This window comes from Physella acuta, unplaced genomic scaffold (assembly GCF_028476545.2).
Source record: "Physella acuta isolate Inbredline_101_S28 unplaced genomic scaffold, ASM2847654v3 ptg000033l, whole genome shotgun sequence".
Lineage (NCBI taxonomy): Eukaryota > Metazoa > Mollusca > Gastropoda > Physidae > Physella > Physella acuta.
The window spans coordinates 374,012-392,824 of NW_026731553.1; the positions used below are offsets into that span (position 1 = coordinate 374,012).

An 18,813-nucleotide genomic window follows, 5' to 3' on the forward strand; every position below is an offset into this window, starting at 1 on the left:
CAATACTGATGCTTATATAAAAGAAGGGAGGTAAAAAATCAATGATGAGAAAATAAAATATCACCGGTAAAAAAAAAAAATCTCAGAAACCAAGGGGACGTAATCGTGGTTGCCGTCTGCTGGAGAGTTCCACTCCAATCAGATTCTCCGATAGAGGGCGTAGTGGCGAACATTGATCCGCAGCAAATTTTAACACGAAATTAATTGGGAAATTTGAATGGCAGTGCGACGCGAACAGAGGGTAGATTGGGAGAAATCGTCGATATTCGAAGGGTGATGGGGAATTGTGGGGGGGGGGGGGGGGGGGGGGGGAGGGGGGGAGGGAGGAATAGGGATAGGGAGGGGAACTATCTCTCTAATTTGTGGAACATGAGACAGCAAAAGATTTTATTTTAGCAGTAAGCAGAAATTGTTTCTCCAATAGTTCCCAGCCATTTACTTGGTCTGGTGTTATAAAGAAAAAATTGAGAGGTAATGTTCGTCGGAATATTACAATCATTACCCAGGGGGAGTGAACAATTGCAGGAAATATGTTGAAATTTATGAGGCGAATTGTGTGTATGTAAAAATAGAAGGGTGGATTTGTATGCGACCTGTTTATGTCAATGGGAGTAAGTTTTGTTTTGTTTTGTGTGAATGTGGACGGATTATATAGCTATTGAATTCGACTGTACATCTTTACATACCCACTACGTGATAGTTAAATAGTTAATATTAGATTGAGTTAAGATACAGAAACGCATATATATATATATATATATATATATATATATATATATATATATATATATATATATGTATATATATATATGTATATATATATATATATATATATATATATATATATATATATATATATATATATATATATATATATATATATAAGCGTTCCTTTACAAAAGCGTATGACGTCGCATTTATAATGAAAGAGTTGATCTAGAAATGCACTCAACCAAAGCTCCAGCTAATCAAGGTTAAACCGTTACACCGATAAGTTGGTAAAGCTTTGCTGATACCACTGGAAGACTGCCTTCATTAGCAATCATTTTTTATGTCAGCCTGACATTTCACTAATGATAATTACGCTGGTCCATCGATTAGTTCTGACCGCCAATTTAGAAAAAAAATGTAGGTTGTTTTCGTCGTAATCGGATTAGCTGGACTGCGTGATGGAGGACGATTACAACTTGCGATTACTGCAACTGATTACGCAGCACGATTAAGGCAACTTTATAACCCGGATGTAAGGTTTACTTTTGGATAACTCTTTAATTTAAATCCTCAAGTTGTCTCCCCTTTCCTCTACTACTTAGTGTCGTCGTAATGCAACAAGCCATAATGTAGGACATGCCCTAATGTAGGACACGCCCGAATGTAGGACATGCCCTAATGTAGGCCATGCTCTAATGTAGGACATGGCTTTATGTAGGACATGCCCTAATGTAGGACATGCCCTAATGTAGGACATGCCCTAATGTAGGACATGCCTTAATGTAGGACATGCCCTAATGTAGGACACGCCCTAATGTAGGACATGCCCTAATGTAGGACATGGCTTTATGTAGGACATGCCCTAATGTAGGACATGCCCTAATGTAGGACATGCCCTAATGTAGGACATGCCCTAATGTAGGACATGTCCTAATGCTGGTCAACATTTCGTCTTTCTGCAGTTTAAGTTGTAGTGAAGGTCAAATATAGAGGTCAAGTTTTCTTGTAAGACAACCACAAAGGTTGAGTTGTCGTTAAGGTCAGAACATGGGGTCAACTTGTAGTGATTTCACCCCAGACCCCCAAGAAGACGTGAACATGTGTTTGCAAGGCCCCATATAAAATATCGATCCTACAACCGCAATGTTGACCAACAAATCATGTTCAATTCCCTAACCCTTCTATAAATTGAATTATAACACGAGTTTCTTCCATGCATCTCTTCAGGGGGGAGGGGGTGCGATGCCTATATACTTTACCAGTGTCCGGCTCCCCCCCCCCCCCCCGGAAAACACTGAAAGAAACACTAATTATAACTAAGTCTTTATGAGCTAGTCTGGTATGGCTGTCTTTATGTGCTAGCCTGGTATGGCTAGGTCCTTATGTGCTAGCCTAGTTTGACCGTGAACTGTGAACTCTTGGTTGAGGGATGACGCAATGACCCCCCCCCCCCTTTCCTACCATTGATCCTGGTTGTGACGTCACACGTGTCGCCAACACATATTTTATCTAACAAACCATCCAGAAAAAAAGTCAGGTGTTCCTACCACAGCTATATTCTCCAGTCAAGTCATGATTAAGTCAATCGGAGTGTCGAGTCATGCTGAAGTCAAGCAGAGTGTCAAACGATTGTGTCCGAGCGCGTGGCCCGGGGGTAACTGACTTGCAGTCGTCAGTCCCGGGGTGGGGGTGTGGCGGGAGTGGACGGGGGGTGTCTGCATGAGTGGAGGAAACAGCCGGCAGTCTGGTCTAATGGGGAAAAGATTTCTGGGATAGTCTGGTGTTTCTGCGTGTGTGTGTATGTGTGTGTGTGTGTGTGTGTGTGTGAGGAGGGGTGGGGTGGGGTGGGTGGGGGTGAATCATTTTTTTCTTCCCTGTCATGTACTGTACCAGGACCAGCTGACCTAGTGGGTCACGGTGACCCGTGCGAGGTCATTGAGGCGGGGTTGGGTTGGAAGTTAAACATCAGGTTTAGCCCACGTTGGAGCAGCAACGCTATCATGTTCTTTCTATAATTATCATAGCGATCTAGTAATTTACTGACTCAAATAGGTGAGAAATAATAGCTAGGATATAGTTTTTTTTTAAGCTAATGAAAGTCTGGGTACCTACATTAGCTGAGTCTACACAATAATAAAACGTGATCAATTAAGTGTTCCTTTATTCAATAGTTGATATCTGTCTAGATGAGATTAAGTCTTGCGTATGATCGTATAATCTGAATCAGAAGCCAATTTAACCATAAATTATTTTATTAACACGTTTTTATTAACTCAGCTTCGTGTGTGTTTGTTGTTAAAATTGACATCGAAAATTAGCCCACTTCTGATTGCTCTATAGATCTGAAATTTGGCACGCAGGTTACTTTCGCCTAACAATTTCAGATGCAATCATAAAAACTAGTAATTAGAGACCGTAATTAGCTTAATTTAATTACGCCCTAAGGACCATAAAATTGAGGACATGATTTCTAAAGATACCGACAAGACTGGAGGCCTATTGACACAGTTACTTCGGCCCTAATCGATGTGAGCGCGCTGGCCGTGATCGTATAGTGGTTAGTACTTCGCGTTGTGGCCGCGACAACCCAGGTTCGAATCCTGGTCGCTCAAGATTTTTAGTCCGTGTATTTATAAACACTTAGTCAAGTCATACTTAATCAAGTCATTAGATAAAGTAGAAAATAAACTATATAAAAAACTTTTTAAAAAACCACGTTTTTCTTGTGGACTAAAAAGTAGAAAATAAAGTTTTCTTTTGTGCTTCCTCGAGCTGTGCAGATTCTTGTGATGACTGACAAAAAACGTGGGTCGGGCAGATGGGTCGGGAAATTTGATGGTGAACGTACCCACGTTTTTTGTCAGTCATCACAAGAATCTGCACAGCTCGAGGAAGCACAAAAGAAAACTTTATTTTCTACTTTTTAGTCCACAAGAAAAACGTGGTTTTTTAAAAAGTTTTTTTTAAGTATTTTATTTTTTCTTTGCCTTGTCTTTAAAAAGGTAAACTTCGTTGTGGGTAAGAAAAGATTTATTCTCATGTCTCGGGTGGCGGAATCCGAAAAAGAATCAACAAACATTGATGAGGTAGATATATTTTGTCATTTCGGATAAATAATTTAATAATCAAATACAAGTTTAGCCGCCGAGGATGGTATTCGAACCTACGCTTGGAAATCCTAATGGATTAGAAATCCATCGCATTAACCACTCGGCCACCTCGTCACGTTCAGGACACAGACTCAATAGGTCAGATAGTTAAGTCAAGAAGAGGGAGAGAGACTTGAGAGAGGGAGAGGAATGTGGAGGGGAGTGTGGAGAGGGGAGAGGGATGTGGGGAGAGGGGAGTGTGGAAAGGGGAGAGGGGAGTGTGAAGAGGGGAGTGTGGAGAGGGGAGTGTGGAGAGGGGAGTGGGGAGTGTGGAGAGGGGAGTGGGGAGTGGGGAGAGGGGAGTGTGGAGAGGGGAGTGTGGAGAGGGGAGTGGAGAGAGGGGAGATGGGAGTGTGGAGAGGGGACGAGGTGGAAGTAAAGTTTTAGTATAAGATCTTGTTGTACAATGTGGTCGAGTGAAGAGATCCACGACCGTTAGCAGGCTGGATGCGGATCAAATCCGCTCTCCATCTTCAGTTTCGTTATACCATCCAGCCCATACCTTCTGATTTAAATTAATGCTGTTGTATTTTTCATGAGGTGTTGCTGGTCTGATGAGGAAGATGGTTTCATTTGGTGCTACCGTGGAAAGTTGATCCAATGTAGTTGGTAAAACACATGTCTATCGACATTTCACACTTGATTGAAGACGCCATTAGAATTTGTAAAGGATCAGCTGTAGCCGTCTGCGACAAATGCCATTAAAAAAAAAAAAAAAACAAGTGCCATTTAAAGGGAGTCAACTCTTCTGTAAACTTTCAGGGGAAGTAATAAAATAAACTTGATTTAAAAAAGTACTTTGTAACTCTATGTAGTCTACTCGAAACTGGCTGAATAGGTCATATTTGAAGTTGACTTAAAAATGATTTATAGTTACTTTGTTGCAGTTTTAAGTCATTTTTTTGTTGACTTGAGCTAAAGTGTATAATGTGTGTGAGGGGAAAGTTGTGGAAGTGTGTTCAATGGACTGAGACGGTAGGCTTTGTTCTGGTTGAATGGCTGTTGCGTAAATTTGGAACGTTTTTGGTAGAATAGGAGATGTGTGATCTTAGAAAGTTTTGGTAGAATTAAATATAAATATATATATATATATATATATATATATATATATATATATATATATATATATATATATATATATATATATATATAATATATATATATATATATGCATATATATAGGCCTACATGCATATATATATATATATATATATATATATATAATATATATATATATATATATATATATATATATATATATATATATATATATATATATATATATATATATATAATCTATCAAAAGGCTAACATTTATTATGTAGGACAATATGCAGCTAATAAAAAATATACAGAAACCAAAAAGATCCTGCTATCCATGTAATATACAGAGCTCATATAACCGACCATCAAACGAACGTTTCCTGCATCACGCCCACATACGGCTCACTCCGTTATTACACATGTAGATTGCTTGTAACGACCAGCACTGATGAGCGGTTCCAGCGTTGTCCTGCAGTCTCCAGACACGGATGATGTATCGCCTCCCACCGGGGAGCGATACCCTTTCTCTGAACACCAGTCACCGATGAGGGCCTAATCTCTGCTCGTGAAATATTCAGCCTATTTAAAACCCCAGGATTGAGTGATCGCCTTTGATGTCAAACAATAGCTTAGAATTGAGCACTTAAAAATGTTTGGCGATATTTGTTAGCGCTTTTATTAAATACTAGCAACATTTCCCGTCATTCAGAATGATGCAACGGGCTGTATATATTACTGTTTGTAGTTTCTCATTTGTGTCACAAATAGTTACATACGTAATACTTTTATGTACGGTACTAATCAGGACAATAATAATAAGTTAACACTTGACATTATGTCTTTGTAATAGTAAGAGTACTATACTTACAATACGACTTGCATAATCGCATATATACACACATTCATACATAGGCAACACACACACACATACACATAAATACACACACATTTACAGAGAAAGAGAAAGCTTTTACCTTGCGGTGTTTAACGAGAATTCCTGGACCAGTTCCATATTTGCATTTATTTTTATGCTAATGTCAATAAAAAAAAAATCTTGGTCATTAGCAATCAGATCCCAACTTTAAAAGCCCCCGGTCCCCCCCCCCCCCCCCCCAACCCCCCCCCCCCCCCTCCCCGCAAATCCCCTGTCTTCTTTCTTCCACCAAAATTAAAAGAATGTTTTGGTCATTTTCAAGAGCTCCTATAATGGAACTTCTCACGCATCTGCGCATGTCTGATCACGTGGTATCAATACGTTGCTGTGTGCTTGTGAATGCGCATGCGTAGTCGAAAATTAAGAGCTTTTTCCATGTTGAAAAAATCAAACCGAATAAAATGTTATGCTGATATATATATATATATATATATATATATATATATATATATATATATATATATATATATATATATATATATATATAACCTACAGGACGTAATTATTTCTTTCATAAAATAGAAGTGTTTAAAAAATTTCGCATTAAAATGGTTGATGAGATAAAGAGATTTTTTTAAAAAGCCAATCGTAGGAGGGAAGCAAATTAAATTTGAAATGAAAATCTCCTTGTTTTTAGCCTGTGAAATAGCACAATCCATAACTGGTTTTTTGATGGCATATGGCGTAAAAAAATAATAACGTATTTCACTTGGACGAGATTAATTCTGAATGAAAATGTTTTTGTAATAAAAATTTATTTTACGTTTTTTTTTAAATTTCAAAACTCGGATTTGGGAGCATGAAATATACGTTGGAGAACATACTAGACGTCTGTGATAAGTGTATTTGGATCAACTAATTGTAAAGATGGGTTTTTTTTTAAATTGGTGAAAGTTTTAATGAATTTGAAGATGTTTTCCTAATTATAAAGAAGTACCATTTTGATATTTCAAAGGTAGGGGGATTGGGAAGTGATCTTTGTAGTGGCATCAGGTGGATTTGAACCTACAACCAAATTTTGAAGTTGCTGCTTGCCACTGTTTCTCTCCAGTGCGTGCGCTATATAGTGAAGTTTTACGGTGATTTCACCTCGTCATGGATTAAAGTGTAATGTCACCTTTTTCAGAGATAAAAGTGTAATGTCACCTTTTTCAGAGATAAAAGTGTAATGTCACCTTTTTCAGAGATTAAAGCGTAATGTCACCTTTTTTAGAGATTAAAGTGTAATGTCACCTCATCAGAGATTAAAGATGGCTGAAAGAGAATCAACGTCACGTGAGTCACGTGCTAGTTAACAACGCAGTACGCCAACTTCATTTGTGGGGAAATGGAAAGTTGATCAGTCCCTTGGGTCCCTTTACAATAGGTCAACGGCTAATAAAATCAGACATAAGTCAGCGCTTCGTGTAAACAAATCTATCGGGCCCATTGTAGTCTAACGGTGAAGAATTTAACGGGGGAAAAATTCAAGATAAATTTTGGACGACATTGGAAAATATTTTTTTTTTCACGTAGGTAAATCCGTGATTATTTAATTTCACGTCACATGGTGTCTCGTTGTGACATCCCGTGACGTCACACTGACGTCAGGCACCTGTCAGACGACACAAATCTTGACTTGCCATGTATTCACAAGCAGTGTTTCTTCCAGACTTTTTTCTCCGGGGGGGGGCACTTGAAATTTTCGGGGGGGGGGGGGGGGGGGGCGGTAGACTTTCTTCGGGGGGGAGGGGGGCGGACACTGTTAAAAGTATATATTTTCTATATAAAGTATATAAATTTCATTTCGTTTGGTGGGGGGGGGGTAAAAAATTTTCGGGGGGGGGGGGGGGGGGCCAAGCCCCCCGAAGAGATGCCTGGAAGAAACTCTGTTCACAAGTTATGTTATTGTCTCTTCGTACGTCACACGGTTTACATTTTTTTTCGTGACGTCATACGCGCTCTTCTGTGACGTCACACGTTACGCACGCTCGTTTTGTGACGTCACTCACACTGCACATATGCCCGGGGACAACCGGTGCAAGAGAACTCTGGGATAGATTCCAATTCCTCTTCGACCCCCCACCGGAAGGGGCGTGGTCTTGTACATCAACCTATTATCCACGTCCCCAGCGCGTGATTTATGACGCAGTAAATGATTGCATCCCATTGAGCAGCGGGCCCGGGCTACCAATAAACACTTGCATAGAAATCCGCTCTTTCTTTCTATGGCCCGCGTTCTACTCCGTCGATACTTAAATGCAGGCTGTGAGGGATTCGTGTGTGGGAGAGTGTGTGATTGAGTGTGTGTGTGAGTGTGTGAGTGTGTTTGTGGGGGGGGGGGGATGTGTGTGTGTGTGTGCGTGAATGTGAGTGGGAATGGGAGTAGGTGGGCTTCTGATCTAAAATTGATACTTTAACGTGCGATGTAAGTTGAAGATATTTTGTTCCGTGTATTCTGTCACGGAAATCGATGTTTAAAGTGTCCGTGTTTTTACTTTGCTCGGTGGCTCCCGCGTTGTTTCGTGGGTAGCCGATGACAGATTTAGTCTTTAACAGAGTTTCTTCCAGGCATCTCTACGGGGTTCCCCCCCCCTCCCGAATAAAGTCTACCCCCACCCCGAACGAAATGGAATTTATATAGCAAACATATAGGCTACTTTTACCAGTGTCCCCTCCCCCCCCCCCCCCAGGAAAATGTTGACCACACCCCTCCCCCGAAAATAACAATTGCCCCCCCCGGAAAATCTTGACCGCCCCCTCTACCGAAAATATCAAGTACCCCCCCCCCCCCCCCCCCCCCGGGAAAAAAGTCTGGAAGAAACACTGGTCTTTAACCAAATGATTCCAGCCTGAGCTTTTTGTTCAGAAATATTGGACGAAACAGCGACAGGTTTGTATAATGTAAGCACCACCACCCCTTTCCTCCCCACCCACAACCCCCGCTGGCTCAGATAAAAATAATGTACCACTCACAACATCTCCGGTCAAGACAAGAATAAAACAACCTTAATTAATAAACTAGAAATACATTAAGAGTCCAAAGATATGCATTGTCTGAGTACTAATTACATTAAGTTAATGAGTGCAAAGTCAGGGCGAGAATTGTTTTTTTTTTAATTATTGAAATATTTTTGTAACAAAAGAACGATCCGTCTATTTATTTTTTTTTTAAATTGAATAATTTTTAAGAAAGTAATTTACAATAAAATTTTAAAAAATAAGATGAGCAACTACGAAACAATATTTCACATCAGAAATCAACGCACATAAGTAATATTTTAATTAGTAAAGACGGACATGAAGGTTTTGGGCGTTAATTGTGATGAAATGTAAACAGACGCAGTCAAGCGTGGGAAGACCGTTTGGAATGTTTGTTTACGCATGTTTAGTAAAAATAAACAATGAGTTATTTAAGCGTTGCAATGTCCTTGTCTTAAAACTAGACTGCGCATATTTATTTATTTTTAAACTGGACTGGCTGGTTTAAGGAGAATTTCGGAATGTTTATTTGTATGTTTGTTTGCCTATGTCTATTTGGTTATTTGTTTAGTATTCTATGTATATATATGTCTATGTGGTTTCTAGTCATTTAGTCTATTTAGGTGTATGTTTATGTGTCTATGTGCTTTGTGTCTGTGTCACTATGTTTCTGTTAAGATGCTTGTATGTCTGTAAGTGGTTATGTTTATGTGTGGATGTCTGTTTCACTTTTTTTGGCTCTCTTAAAGTTCGATTATCTGTTTTCTATAAAAGATAAATAAGAATTCAATAAATAATTCAATTTAAAAAAAAATTATCCTGCTTTATTCACAATAGAAAACGATTCACCGCATATTTCATTTCACCAAATGTTAAGTCTCCCCCTCCCCCCCCTCCCACCCGGACAGTGTTTCTTCCAGACTTTTTTCTCCGGGGGGGCACTTGAAATCTTCGGGGGGGCGGTAAACTTTCTTCGGGGGGGCGGACACTGTTAAAAGTATATATTTTCTATATAAATTATATAAATTTCATTTCGTTCGGGGGGGGGGGGGCGGTAAAAAAATTTCTAAAATGTACCGCATATTTTTAAAAACAAATTACATTATCTAGGAGTGTTCGTCATTTGAGATCACAGTCTGGGATATTCGTAGTTTAGAGTGATCGTAGCCCAGTGTTCGTAGTCCAGTGTTCGTAGTCCAGTGTTCGTAGTTCAGTGTTCGTAGTCCAGTGTTCGTAGTCCAGTGTTCGTAGTCCAGTGTTCGTAGTTCAGTGTTCGTAGTCCAGTGTTCGTAGTCCAGTGTTCGTAGTCCAGTGTTCGTAGTCCAGTGTTCGTAGTTCAGTGTTCGTAGTCCAGTGTTCGTAGTTCAGTGTTCGTAGTCCAGTGTTCGTAGTCCAGTCCAGAGTTTTCGGAGCACATTGTAAAATTGTAAAATTGTAAAGATTACTGTATTCAATAACGAAAGGGAGAACAATTATCTGAACTAGTGGCGATATTCGATATATATCTATATCTATATCTATATATATATATATATATATCTATATCTATATATATATATATATATATATATATATATATATATATATATATATATATATATATATATATACATTAACATATTTAGTAGTTAATAAATAATTGTTTCTTTACTTCAGCAGTCAACCCTCAAGCCTATCCTATGCCTCGATTTTGGTGTGAGGAGTGCGGACGACGACCAGCTGAACCTCACGGACCAAGACCTACGTATATTCCGCCATTCTTAACAAGAGAAGCGGTGTATCGTCGTAGGCGTCAGACCTAAGGCAAGTATCTGAACACCTCACTGTCACAGATATATTTGTGAGAAGCCCGGGGTTGTGGGGTATCTGTGTTGTAGTTCCTTTGTCTAGTAGTTTTCACTAAATTCAGGTTCAAACTAGATGATAATCCAAATATGTAAAAGCCCATATGCGCACTTTTCTCTCTCTACCTCTATCTCTCTCTCTCTCTGTCTGCAAAATATTTTCAGAGGCTATAATATCAGTATCCTCAGCGATGTATGGACAACTTGATTCGGACTTTTGTTGAAAATAATATGTTAGATGTTTTTAATGTATAAACTAAATTTTATTCAAAGAAACAATAACTATTGTATAACACATTTTTCTCAAACATGTATAACATTAAAATATATAGCCCTATAATTTACGTTTATTTATATATTCTATTCTGTTTGCATTTTTTTTTAAAATGAATATAGCAAAGAATTCTAGTGTTAGCTCGCTGATGCTAAAATTCTAACAGTCATCAAATGTCAAGGTACTCTGTTCGTGAGGTCATCTATTTATGGCTGTTTAATAAGTCTTTCAGAATAATTGACATAATGTTATTAGGGACAAGTCGACATTGTCCTAATAGAAGATAAGATATTTAAAAATGAATCTTAACTTCATATTTTCAGATACCCCCTAACAACAACAACTGCTTGAATCTTTTATCCAGCAGCACCTTGCCGTCTGCTAGATGGAAATGACCAGATCTGAATGGAATGAAATTATTGACCAATGATTTCACAAACATTTAATATACCTAATATTTTTTAATGAAGTTCTAAAAATAAATTTAAAAAAAAAAAACAACGATATTTGCTTATCGGTGCGATTGTATATGAAATATGTATTTACATAAATAAATAGTCGATATTTTTCTTTCAATAAAATAAACATCTACATTCAAAAACAAATTTGAAATTACAAAGATATATGTAACCAAATTTATTTCGTACACCTAAAACAGGAGTTCTGACCCCCCCCCCCCCCCTCCTTCCCCTTTTATCTCCAGAAAACATTGAGCATCAGCACTTCTGAGCTTTATATTAGCTTTGTCCTACACTCAGTGGCGTAGCTAGGGGGAGGGCGGGTGGGGCGGCGACTCCAAGGGGGTGCCAAAAGGTGTAAAAATTAATTTAAAACTCACAGATTTAAAAATTTCGCAGACAGGAATAACTATATTTATAGAAATTGGAGATATGGTGCGGAAAATTCATAGTTTGCCCCGGGCGCCGAATAGGTCTTTACGCCTCTTCCTACACTTTGACATAAAATTAATCTCTCAATGTAAATATTATATTTAAGGTTATTTTTTTCCGTTTGTTTTTAAAGTTTACAGGTCCTGTGTTTTCACCATCGTAATCAGGTCAAGGTTGAGGTGAGGCAACGGATATTAAATAAAACGTTCATTCAACAGTACTAGTTTTTTAGGCGAAAACCGTCATAAACAAATATAGACTAGTAACTAAACCATCTACAATTGATGTTTGAGAACAAGATAATCTTTCATCCACGAGTCAAGACATTATATAACTTTAGTAACCCTCTATTATTATCTGATGATTAAAAACAAAATATACCTTTGTGATCCTTAGGGTTAAGAAAATCACTTGTTTAATGGTGATAGATTTACATAATTTTAAAAATGCACCATGACAAAATGGTACTGCTTTTATATGTAACATTTAAATACTACAAACTAATGTTACAGACTTCGCGAAACGTAACAAAACTCACGGAACTTGAGACTTAACGATTGTTTACACCTTGGATAGGCTGTCAGGTCCTCAAACAAGTTGTAAGGTCCAGTCCTCGGGCAGGGCGGACTCTGTTACCCCACTTTCCGTTATTTACGTCCATTGTCAGGTGACATTTGACCTAGTAAAGTGACCCCAAAAATCCGGATACGAATTTCATCCAACCAACACGTCGAATATGTCCGGGTTTTAGAAAATCAGGTGAGTATATAGAGACGGAAAACACCCCTAGGTGTTTGTTGAAACAGAAAGGTGTAATCTAGTGATACAGAATACAGGTGTGATTTAGTGACATAGAATACATGTGTGATTTAGTGACATAGAATACAGGTGTGATTTAGTGATACAGAATACAGGTGTGATTTAGTGAGATAGAATACAGGTGTGATTTAGTGACATAGAATACAGGTGTGATTTAGTGAGATAGAATACAGGTGTGATTTAGTGACATAGAATACAGGTGTGATTTAGTGACATAGAATACAGGTGTGATTTAGTGACATAGAATACAGTTGTGATCTAGTGATACAGAAGACAGAAAAAACTTGATGAAATGTCTACCTGGTTTGTTTTGTTGGTCGCTGTTTTGTCTTGTGGGACGTTAGCAGGTAAGTTGTTTTTTTAATGCCAATCTATAAGGTTGTTGTAACCAAGGTTTTTATCATTGTTTTATTTTCGCTGTGTTTGTCATCAGTAATGTTTCTAAATGAAGTTCACGGTTTGAAATAGTATTGTACCTAAAAAATATCTGACACGTCAGAGCCAGGTCTCGAACCTGCACCAGTTGTGTGCTCGCGTTGAATGACGTCTATTCGAGACTCTACTTTATTTGACTAGAGTCTCCTATAGGCGTCTCTCCTCTCTCCTGGGGCGCTGCTCCCCCACCCCCACGCGGAAGAGATAGAAAATAAATTATATGGAAAAATAAACTGAAACATGTGTCTGTTTCCCTTCAGAAGCTTAAAGTCCACCCCTCCCTAAAAATGCCAGAAAGAAACCCTGTGTTAGACAAGTGTTATTATCTCATGGCTACATTAGAATGAAATATGGCGGATAAAAACAAAGGAGATGAATTAGAAAACATAATTAACGTTTTGCGACCTGGCCTCCGTATTGTGCAATGAATAAATTATCGCGGTTAAAACCAAACCAAATCAGATACCGACTCGAGACAATGCTCATTAAAACTAATTAGGGAATAACTCACGGGAACGTAATTAACATGTCGTGTTTTAATTTTAATTCGGTTTGGAGGTTTCACGGAGAAGCAAATGAATGGGGTCTAATTTAATTATCTCAATTTTTCCTCGCACTGCATGCAAGTCTGCCACATTAAGCTGTAATAGAGCAGTCAAAAATGTCGGCGTTAGAACCGGAGGTCCTCACGTTATCAACTCTACCAGAGGTCCTCAACTCTTTGTGTACCAGAGGTCCTCACGTTATCAACTCTACCAGAGGTCCTCACATCAACTATTTGTGTACCAGAGGTCCTCAATTCTTTGTGTTCCAGATGTCCTCAGCTCTTTGTGTACCAGAGGTCCTCACGTTATCAACTCTACCAGAGGTCCTCGCGTTATCAACTCTACCAGAGGTCCTCGCGTTATCAACTCTACCAGAGGTCCTCACATCAACTATTTGTGTACCAGAGGTCCTCAATTCTTTGTGTTCCAGAGGTCCTCAACCCTTTGTGTTCCAGATGTCCTCAGCTCTTTGTGTACCAGAGGTCCTCACGTTATCAACTCTACCAGAGGTCCTCGCGTTATCAACTCTACCAGAGGTCCTCGCGTTATCAACTCTACCAGAGGTCCTCACATCAACTATTTGTGTACCAGAGGTCCTCACATCAACTATTTGTGTACCAGAGGTCCTCAATTCTTTGTGTTCCAGAGGTCCTCAGCTCTTTGTGTACCAGAGGTCCTCACGTTATCATTTATTTGTGTACTGGAGGTCCTCACGAAATAGTTTTCTTTTCTTCTTCGTTCTTAATTTTAGTGTTGGAAGGGATTCACTCCAACACAATTAAGGATACGTGTCAAATTGTTGTGCTGTTGACTCCAATTTCAGCCTGCTTTTCTTTTTAAACTTACTTCCATAGCCTTTGTCCAACCAAGAACAAACTACAAGGCAGCAGTTGTTTGATTTTGGAGTTGTCTCTCCTAGAAGAGTGGCTGTCCCCAGCTAACGAGCCTCATCTGCCCGAAGGTTCGAACTCGAGACTTTCCGGATTAGCAATCCGAGTCAATGGCCTCAATGGCGCATAACCAGTTGATACGTATACTTGATAGTGTTGGAGGGGATTCCTTCCAACTCTAAAATTAAGAACGAAGAAATAAAAAGAAGAAGACTGTAGCGGTTGTCAAAAACTCTCCACCACATCAAACATAAATGGAGAGCAGTGGATAAAAAATTTCAGAATAATAATTTATTGTTATGTAAGTCGCGATTCGTGACCTTTACTCACTAGAAGCTGTAAGCAGCGTCAAAGAAATGGATGAAACAATGCTATTGATCTTTGCCGATTTTTATCGATTGATTAGATTGATTTTAAGAGTGATCGTAAATTGTAGGTAGCTTCAAATGTTTGATGTGAAACAATAGCGCAATAAAACCAGGATGCTTTTGTTGGTGCTGGATACATTGTAATTTACAGTGTGAAATTTATGTAAGTTGGGTCAGGATGACATTGACAGGGGTCAGGGTTACATTCATGGGGGGGGGGGGGGGGTCAAGGTGCTGTTAATGCCAGGTGCAATAGTATACTCTTATCACTTGAATGAATATAATGATGAATTTGAAAAAGTGACCAGCTAGTTGATCCCATCCACTTTAACAATTTGACCGTCCATCTAATATTGACTTTGAAAACTCGACCATCTAGTTGACCCCCCCCCCCCCCTCCAACCACTTTAACAATTTGACCGTCCACAGAGTCCCAGGTCCCCCAGATCTCCAGGTGTTTGCTGGCGTGTCTAGACGACCAGGTGCTGGACGCACGTGCGTGCAGGTGTGTGAACCGCAACACGACCGCGTGTCCCAGACGGATGTGTGGCCGCCGCTGGCCGTTGTGTGAGGTCTACAAGGTCGATGCCAGCGGGTGCCAGACCTGTGAGTGTCAGTGTGTTCCACCTGTGTGCCCGCCCACCTGCAGGTGAGTAGTACACGTGTACGTGATTTCAACAGGTGTGTTGGTGAGTTATGTAGGTTTGTAGGTAAGTCAAATAGTTGTGTAGGTGAGTTAAGTAGGTGTGTAGGTGTGTTAAGTAGGTGTGTTAAGTGTGTTAAATACGTGTGTAGGTGTGTTAAGTAGGTGTGTAGGTGTGTTAAGTGTGTTAAATAGGTGTGTAGGTGAGTTAAGTAGGTGTGTAGGTGTGTTAAGTAGTTGTGTAGGTGTGTAAAGTAGGTGTGTAGGTGTGTTAAATAGGTGTGTAGGTGTGTTAAGTAGGTGTGTAGGTGTGTTAAGTAGGTGTGTAGGTGAGTTAAGTAGGTATGTAGGTGTGCTAAGTAGGTATGTAGGTGTGTTAACTAGGTGTGTAGGTGTGTTAAGTAGGTGTGTAGGTGAGTTAAGTAGTTGTGTAGGTGAGTTAAGTAGGTGTGTAGGTGTGTTAAGTAGGTGTGTAGGTGTATTGGTGATTTAAATTAGGATGATTTAGGATGAGTTTATAAAGTTAATCTTTGAGTAGACTAAGTATTCCCTCCACCCGCTCAATGCTATTTGAACCTTGACAGGGGAGCAGTAGAGTACCACACAAACAGTTACGGCTGCCGACTGTGTCGCTGCAAGCGTGCCTGCCCGGGTCACTGTGACCTGCACTGTCCCCACGGGTTTGAGCTTGACCCCAGCGGCTGCCCAGCGTGCAGGTGCAGGGAGAGGGTGTGTCCACCTGTCTGCGCCATCGCCTGCTTGAACGGAAACGTCCTGGACGAGAATGGCTGCCCCACGTGCAAGTGTCAGGGATGACCAGCTGATCACGTGATCAAAGACAGCCAATCGGTGTTGACATTGTACTTGTTAATGTATATCCACTCGACTCTAACGTATACCAATAAAAACACAAATATACACAACTACATTCACACATACGACATACATATATTTAGATATATTTATGACGGCAATGTGCGGTTTTAATGGGTTTGATAAAAATAAAATTTGAAAGACTATCCATGTGTTTTCCCTATTATGTATAAAACTAATTTTCTTTAGGTTAAAAATCAATTTGAAATAATAAATAAATTTGAACATCTGCCCAATTATTATGTTTTGTTGCCAATGTGGACACTACTGTGGTAATCGATACATATTCAACGGCAAATCTTATTGTTGATGTGTTGGTTATATGTGAGTGTATGTGTGTGTGTGTATGTGTAAATGTTATTTATGGAATTAGCCAAACGATATGACATCGGAGCAGATGTTCAGGCTGTGAGGTCCAACAAATTCGCCTCTGCGCACGCACGTTCGTGGTTGTAAACATGCGACGTAAGACTTCTAGACTCGAGTGTATCTTAAAGATTTTTGGAGACGTCATAGTCCATTAGAGCGTGACTCTATCGAGAGAATGACGTCAATGTTTTTTAACATCTGAGATGTGATACGGCCATCATAGGATCTATTTATAGAAGTTGTACCTGTCAGTTTGGTTTTGTTAAATCCTGTTTTTTTTAAAGGATGTATTTTTTTTAACTACAGCATGTTTCAATATTTGAAAAGTGAATGTAATGCGATACTACTTTAAATTAGATCCGGTACAGTCCTTGAAAAACAAGGTAAGACGAAGATATAAAGTTAAGATAGATCGACACGTCATCAGTTCAAACTGAAGCTTCATGGCCGCGAGAGTTCTGTTGTCTGTCTTCTGGGTGACAGGTGTGTGTGACCTTCTTATGGCTGGTGAGTGGACTGTATCGTAGTGTATTGTGGCCTAGCTGTTCAACAGGTGATATAGTTGTTAGTTGTAGGCAGATTTTGTTGTTCAACAGGTGATATAGATGTTTGTTGTAGATTTTGGTGTTCAATAGGTGATGTAGATGTTAGTTGTAGATTTTGCTGTTTAACAGGTGATATAGATGTTAACGTTGTAGGCAGATTTTGGTATCCAACTTGTGATATAGATGTTAACGTTGTAGGCAGATTTTTATTATGTTGGTACATGAAGAATAATTACAATTACACCTAGATTGTTTCATATGACCCTGTGTTATGTATGAAAGTAAGCAACGTAATTCAGTTTGGACTGCTTTAAGCACTATAAAGTGCCGCTTTCTTTTATCAGTATCATTTACACGCCTAATTTGATTTTGTTTAGCAGCATACCCGAATGCACCTCGACCAATATCATGTCCAGAGTCTTGCGGTGGTAGAGGGTATATATATAAGGACATGTGCATCTGTGAAGGTAAGGTGGCCTGTGAAGGTAATTGTCCAAGTGTGACCGGATGTGAGAGGTACCAGGAAGTGGAGAAGGGTTGTCCCCCCTGTCACTGCTTGTGTTACACGCCAACCTGCCCTGTTGGATGCAGGTCAGTCAATCGCAAGAGTTTATTTGCGTTAATGTCGTTGATACAACACAAGTTGATGTTTTCTGGGTTTTTTTTTTAAAAAGGAAAACTGTTAACTCATACTCATGATTGCAAGCTAACGGTTGAATTTTTTTTTAATGAACTCGTTTAATTTCCCCTCCCAGCTACGGTGTTGAGTACATCCCAGCTAGTGACGGCTGTAGAGAGTGCAGGTGTAAGAGCCCATGCCCGGGTCTCTGTGACCTGTACTGCCCAGAAGGCTTTGTTTTGGACGCCAGTGGGTGTCCAGCTTGCAAGTAGGACCTTTTGACTGTCCTATCGTCCTGAAGGACCAGTGGGTGTCCTGGCTTCATATAAAATCTCACTAAATCTCCACTTCTAAGTATTTTTTTATATACTGAAACACCTAATTTATCTTGCACTATATAATAAACATGTAACACACTATATTAGATTGCCTGTGATTTTTTTAATCCTGTGATGTAATTAAAAGCTGTATGTCGTTATCTCAAGTTGTGCCCGTCTGTACAGCTCAACTCAATGACATTATGGCCACATAACATCTGAGTGGGAGGTTCAGGTCGGTGGAGGGTCGTAGGTCGGAATAGATATTAGATAATTAAATGTGGCGGTGTGATTTAAATGTGGTGATGATGATTAGATATAGCGATGGTAATTCAATATGGCGACGATGTTTTGATTTGATGGATGTCACACAAATTATAATTTCTGTCACTTTACACACACACACGTCACAGTCGTTCCACCACTAAAAGCTTTAATTCTATTGGATACCCGGGGCTGACTCTATCACACAGATGGGGTCTCCTAAGTCAGCCCCACGTATCCTTGAGGTTGTTTGTACCTAAAAATAGCCCCACCTAGTTTGGAAAACCCACATCGGCACCACACTATCAACACCACTAAA

At 39.5% G+C, this 18,813-nt stretch overlaps 3 protein-coding genes across 4 annotated transcripts in view; 2 read left to right on the plus strand and 1 right to left on the minus strand.

Annotated features, from left to right (window-relative positions):
* The window catches only part of LOC131942051 (gamma-aminobutyric acid type B receptor subunit 2), a 215,606-nt gene that overhangs the window by 147,962 nt on the left and 48,831 nt on the right, over nt 1-18,813 (minus strand). The gene's annotated exons all lie outside the window — the stretch shown is intronic.
* On the plus strand, nt 12,873-16,386 carry LOC131942207 (antistasin-like). The gene is made up of 3 exons (XM_059301945.1): nt 12,873-12,973; nt 15,294-15,513; nt 16,092-16,386. Exons 1-3 carry the CDS (start codon nt 12,919-12,921, stop codon nt 16,321-16,323), a joined length of 507 nt encoding a protein of 168 aa, XP_059157928.1. The 5' UTR covers nt 12,873-12,918; the 3' UTR covers nt 16,324-16,386.
* On the plus strand, nt 17,143-18,324 carry LOC131942214 (cysteine-rich motor neuron 1 protein-like). 2 transcript variants are annotated; one of them, XM_059301957.1, is made up of 3 exons: nt 17,143-17,256; nt 17,672-17,885; nt 18,050-18,324. In XM_059301957.1, the coding sequence occupies exons 1-3, from the start codon at nt 17,193-17,195 to the stop codon at nt 18,183-18,185; spliced, it is 414 nt and encodes a 137-aa protein (XP_059157940.1). In that variant the 5' UTR covers nt 17,143-17,192; the 3' UTR covers nt 18,186-18,324. The 2 variants fall into 2 exon arrangements, with proteins under 2 accessions (XP_059157940.1, XP_059157948.1); XM_059301965.1 differs by having other exon boundaries at nt 17,162-17,232.

Excerpts from the sequence above, each read along its gene's own strand:
- LOC131942207 (XM_059301945.1), top strand. The coding sequence starts at position 12,919 with ATGTCTACCTGGTTTGTTTTGTTGGTCGCTGTTTTGTCTTGTGGGACG. Across the intron at positions 12,974-15,293 it reads GTCTTGTGGGACGTTAGCAG|AGTCCCAGGTCCCCCAGATC; the intron begins GTAAGTTGTTTT and ends GACCGTCCACAG. Across the intron at positions 15,514-16,091 it reads GTGTGCCCGCCCACCTGCAG|GGGAGCAGTAGAGTACCACA; the intron begins GTGAGTAGTACA and ends GAACCTTGACAG.
- LOC131942214 (XM_059301957.1), top strand. The coding sequence starts at position 17,193 with ATGGCCGCGAGAGTTCTGTTGTCTGTCTTCTGGGTGACAGGTGTGTGT. Across the intron at positions 17,257-17,671 it reads GTGTGACCTTCTTATGGCTG|CAGCATACCCGAATGCACCT; the intron begins GTGAGTGGACTG and ends GATTTTGTTTAG. Across the intron at positions 17,886-18,049 it reads ACCTGCCCTGTTGGATGCAG|CTACGGTGTTGAGTACATCC; the intron begins GTCAGTCAATCG and ends TTCCCCTCCCAG.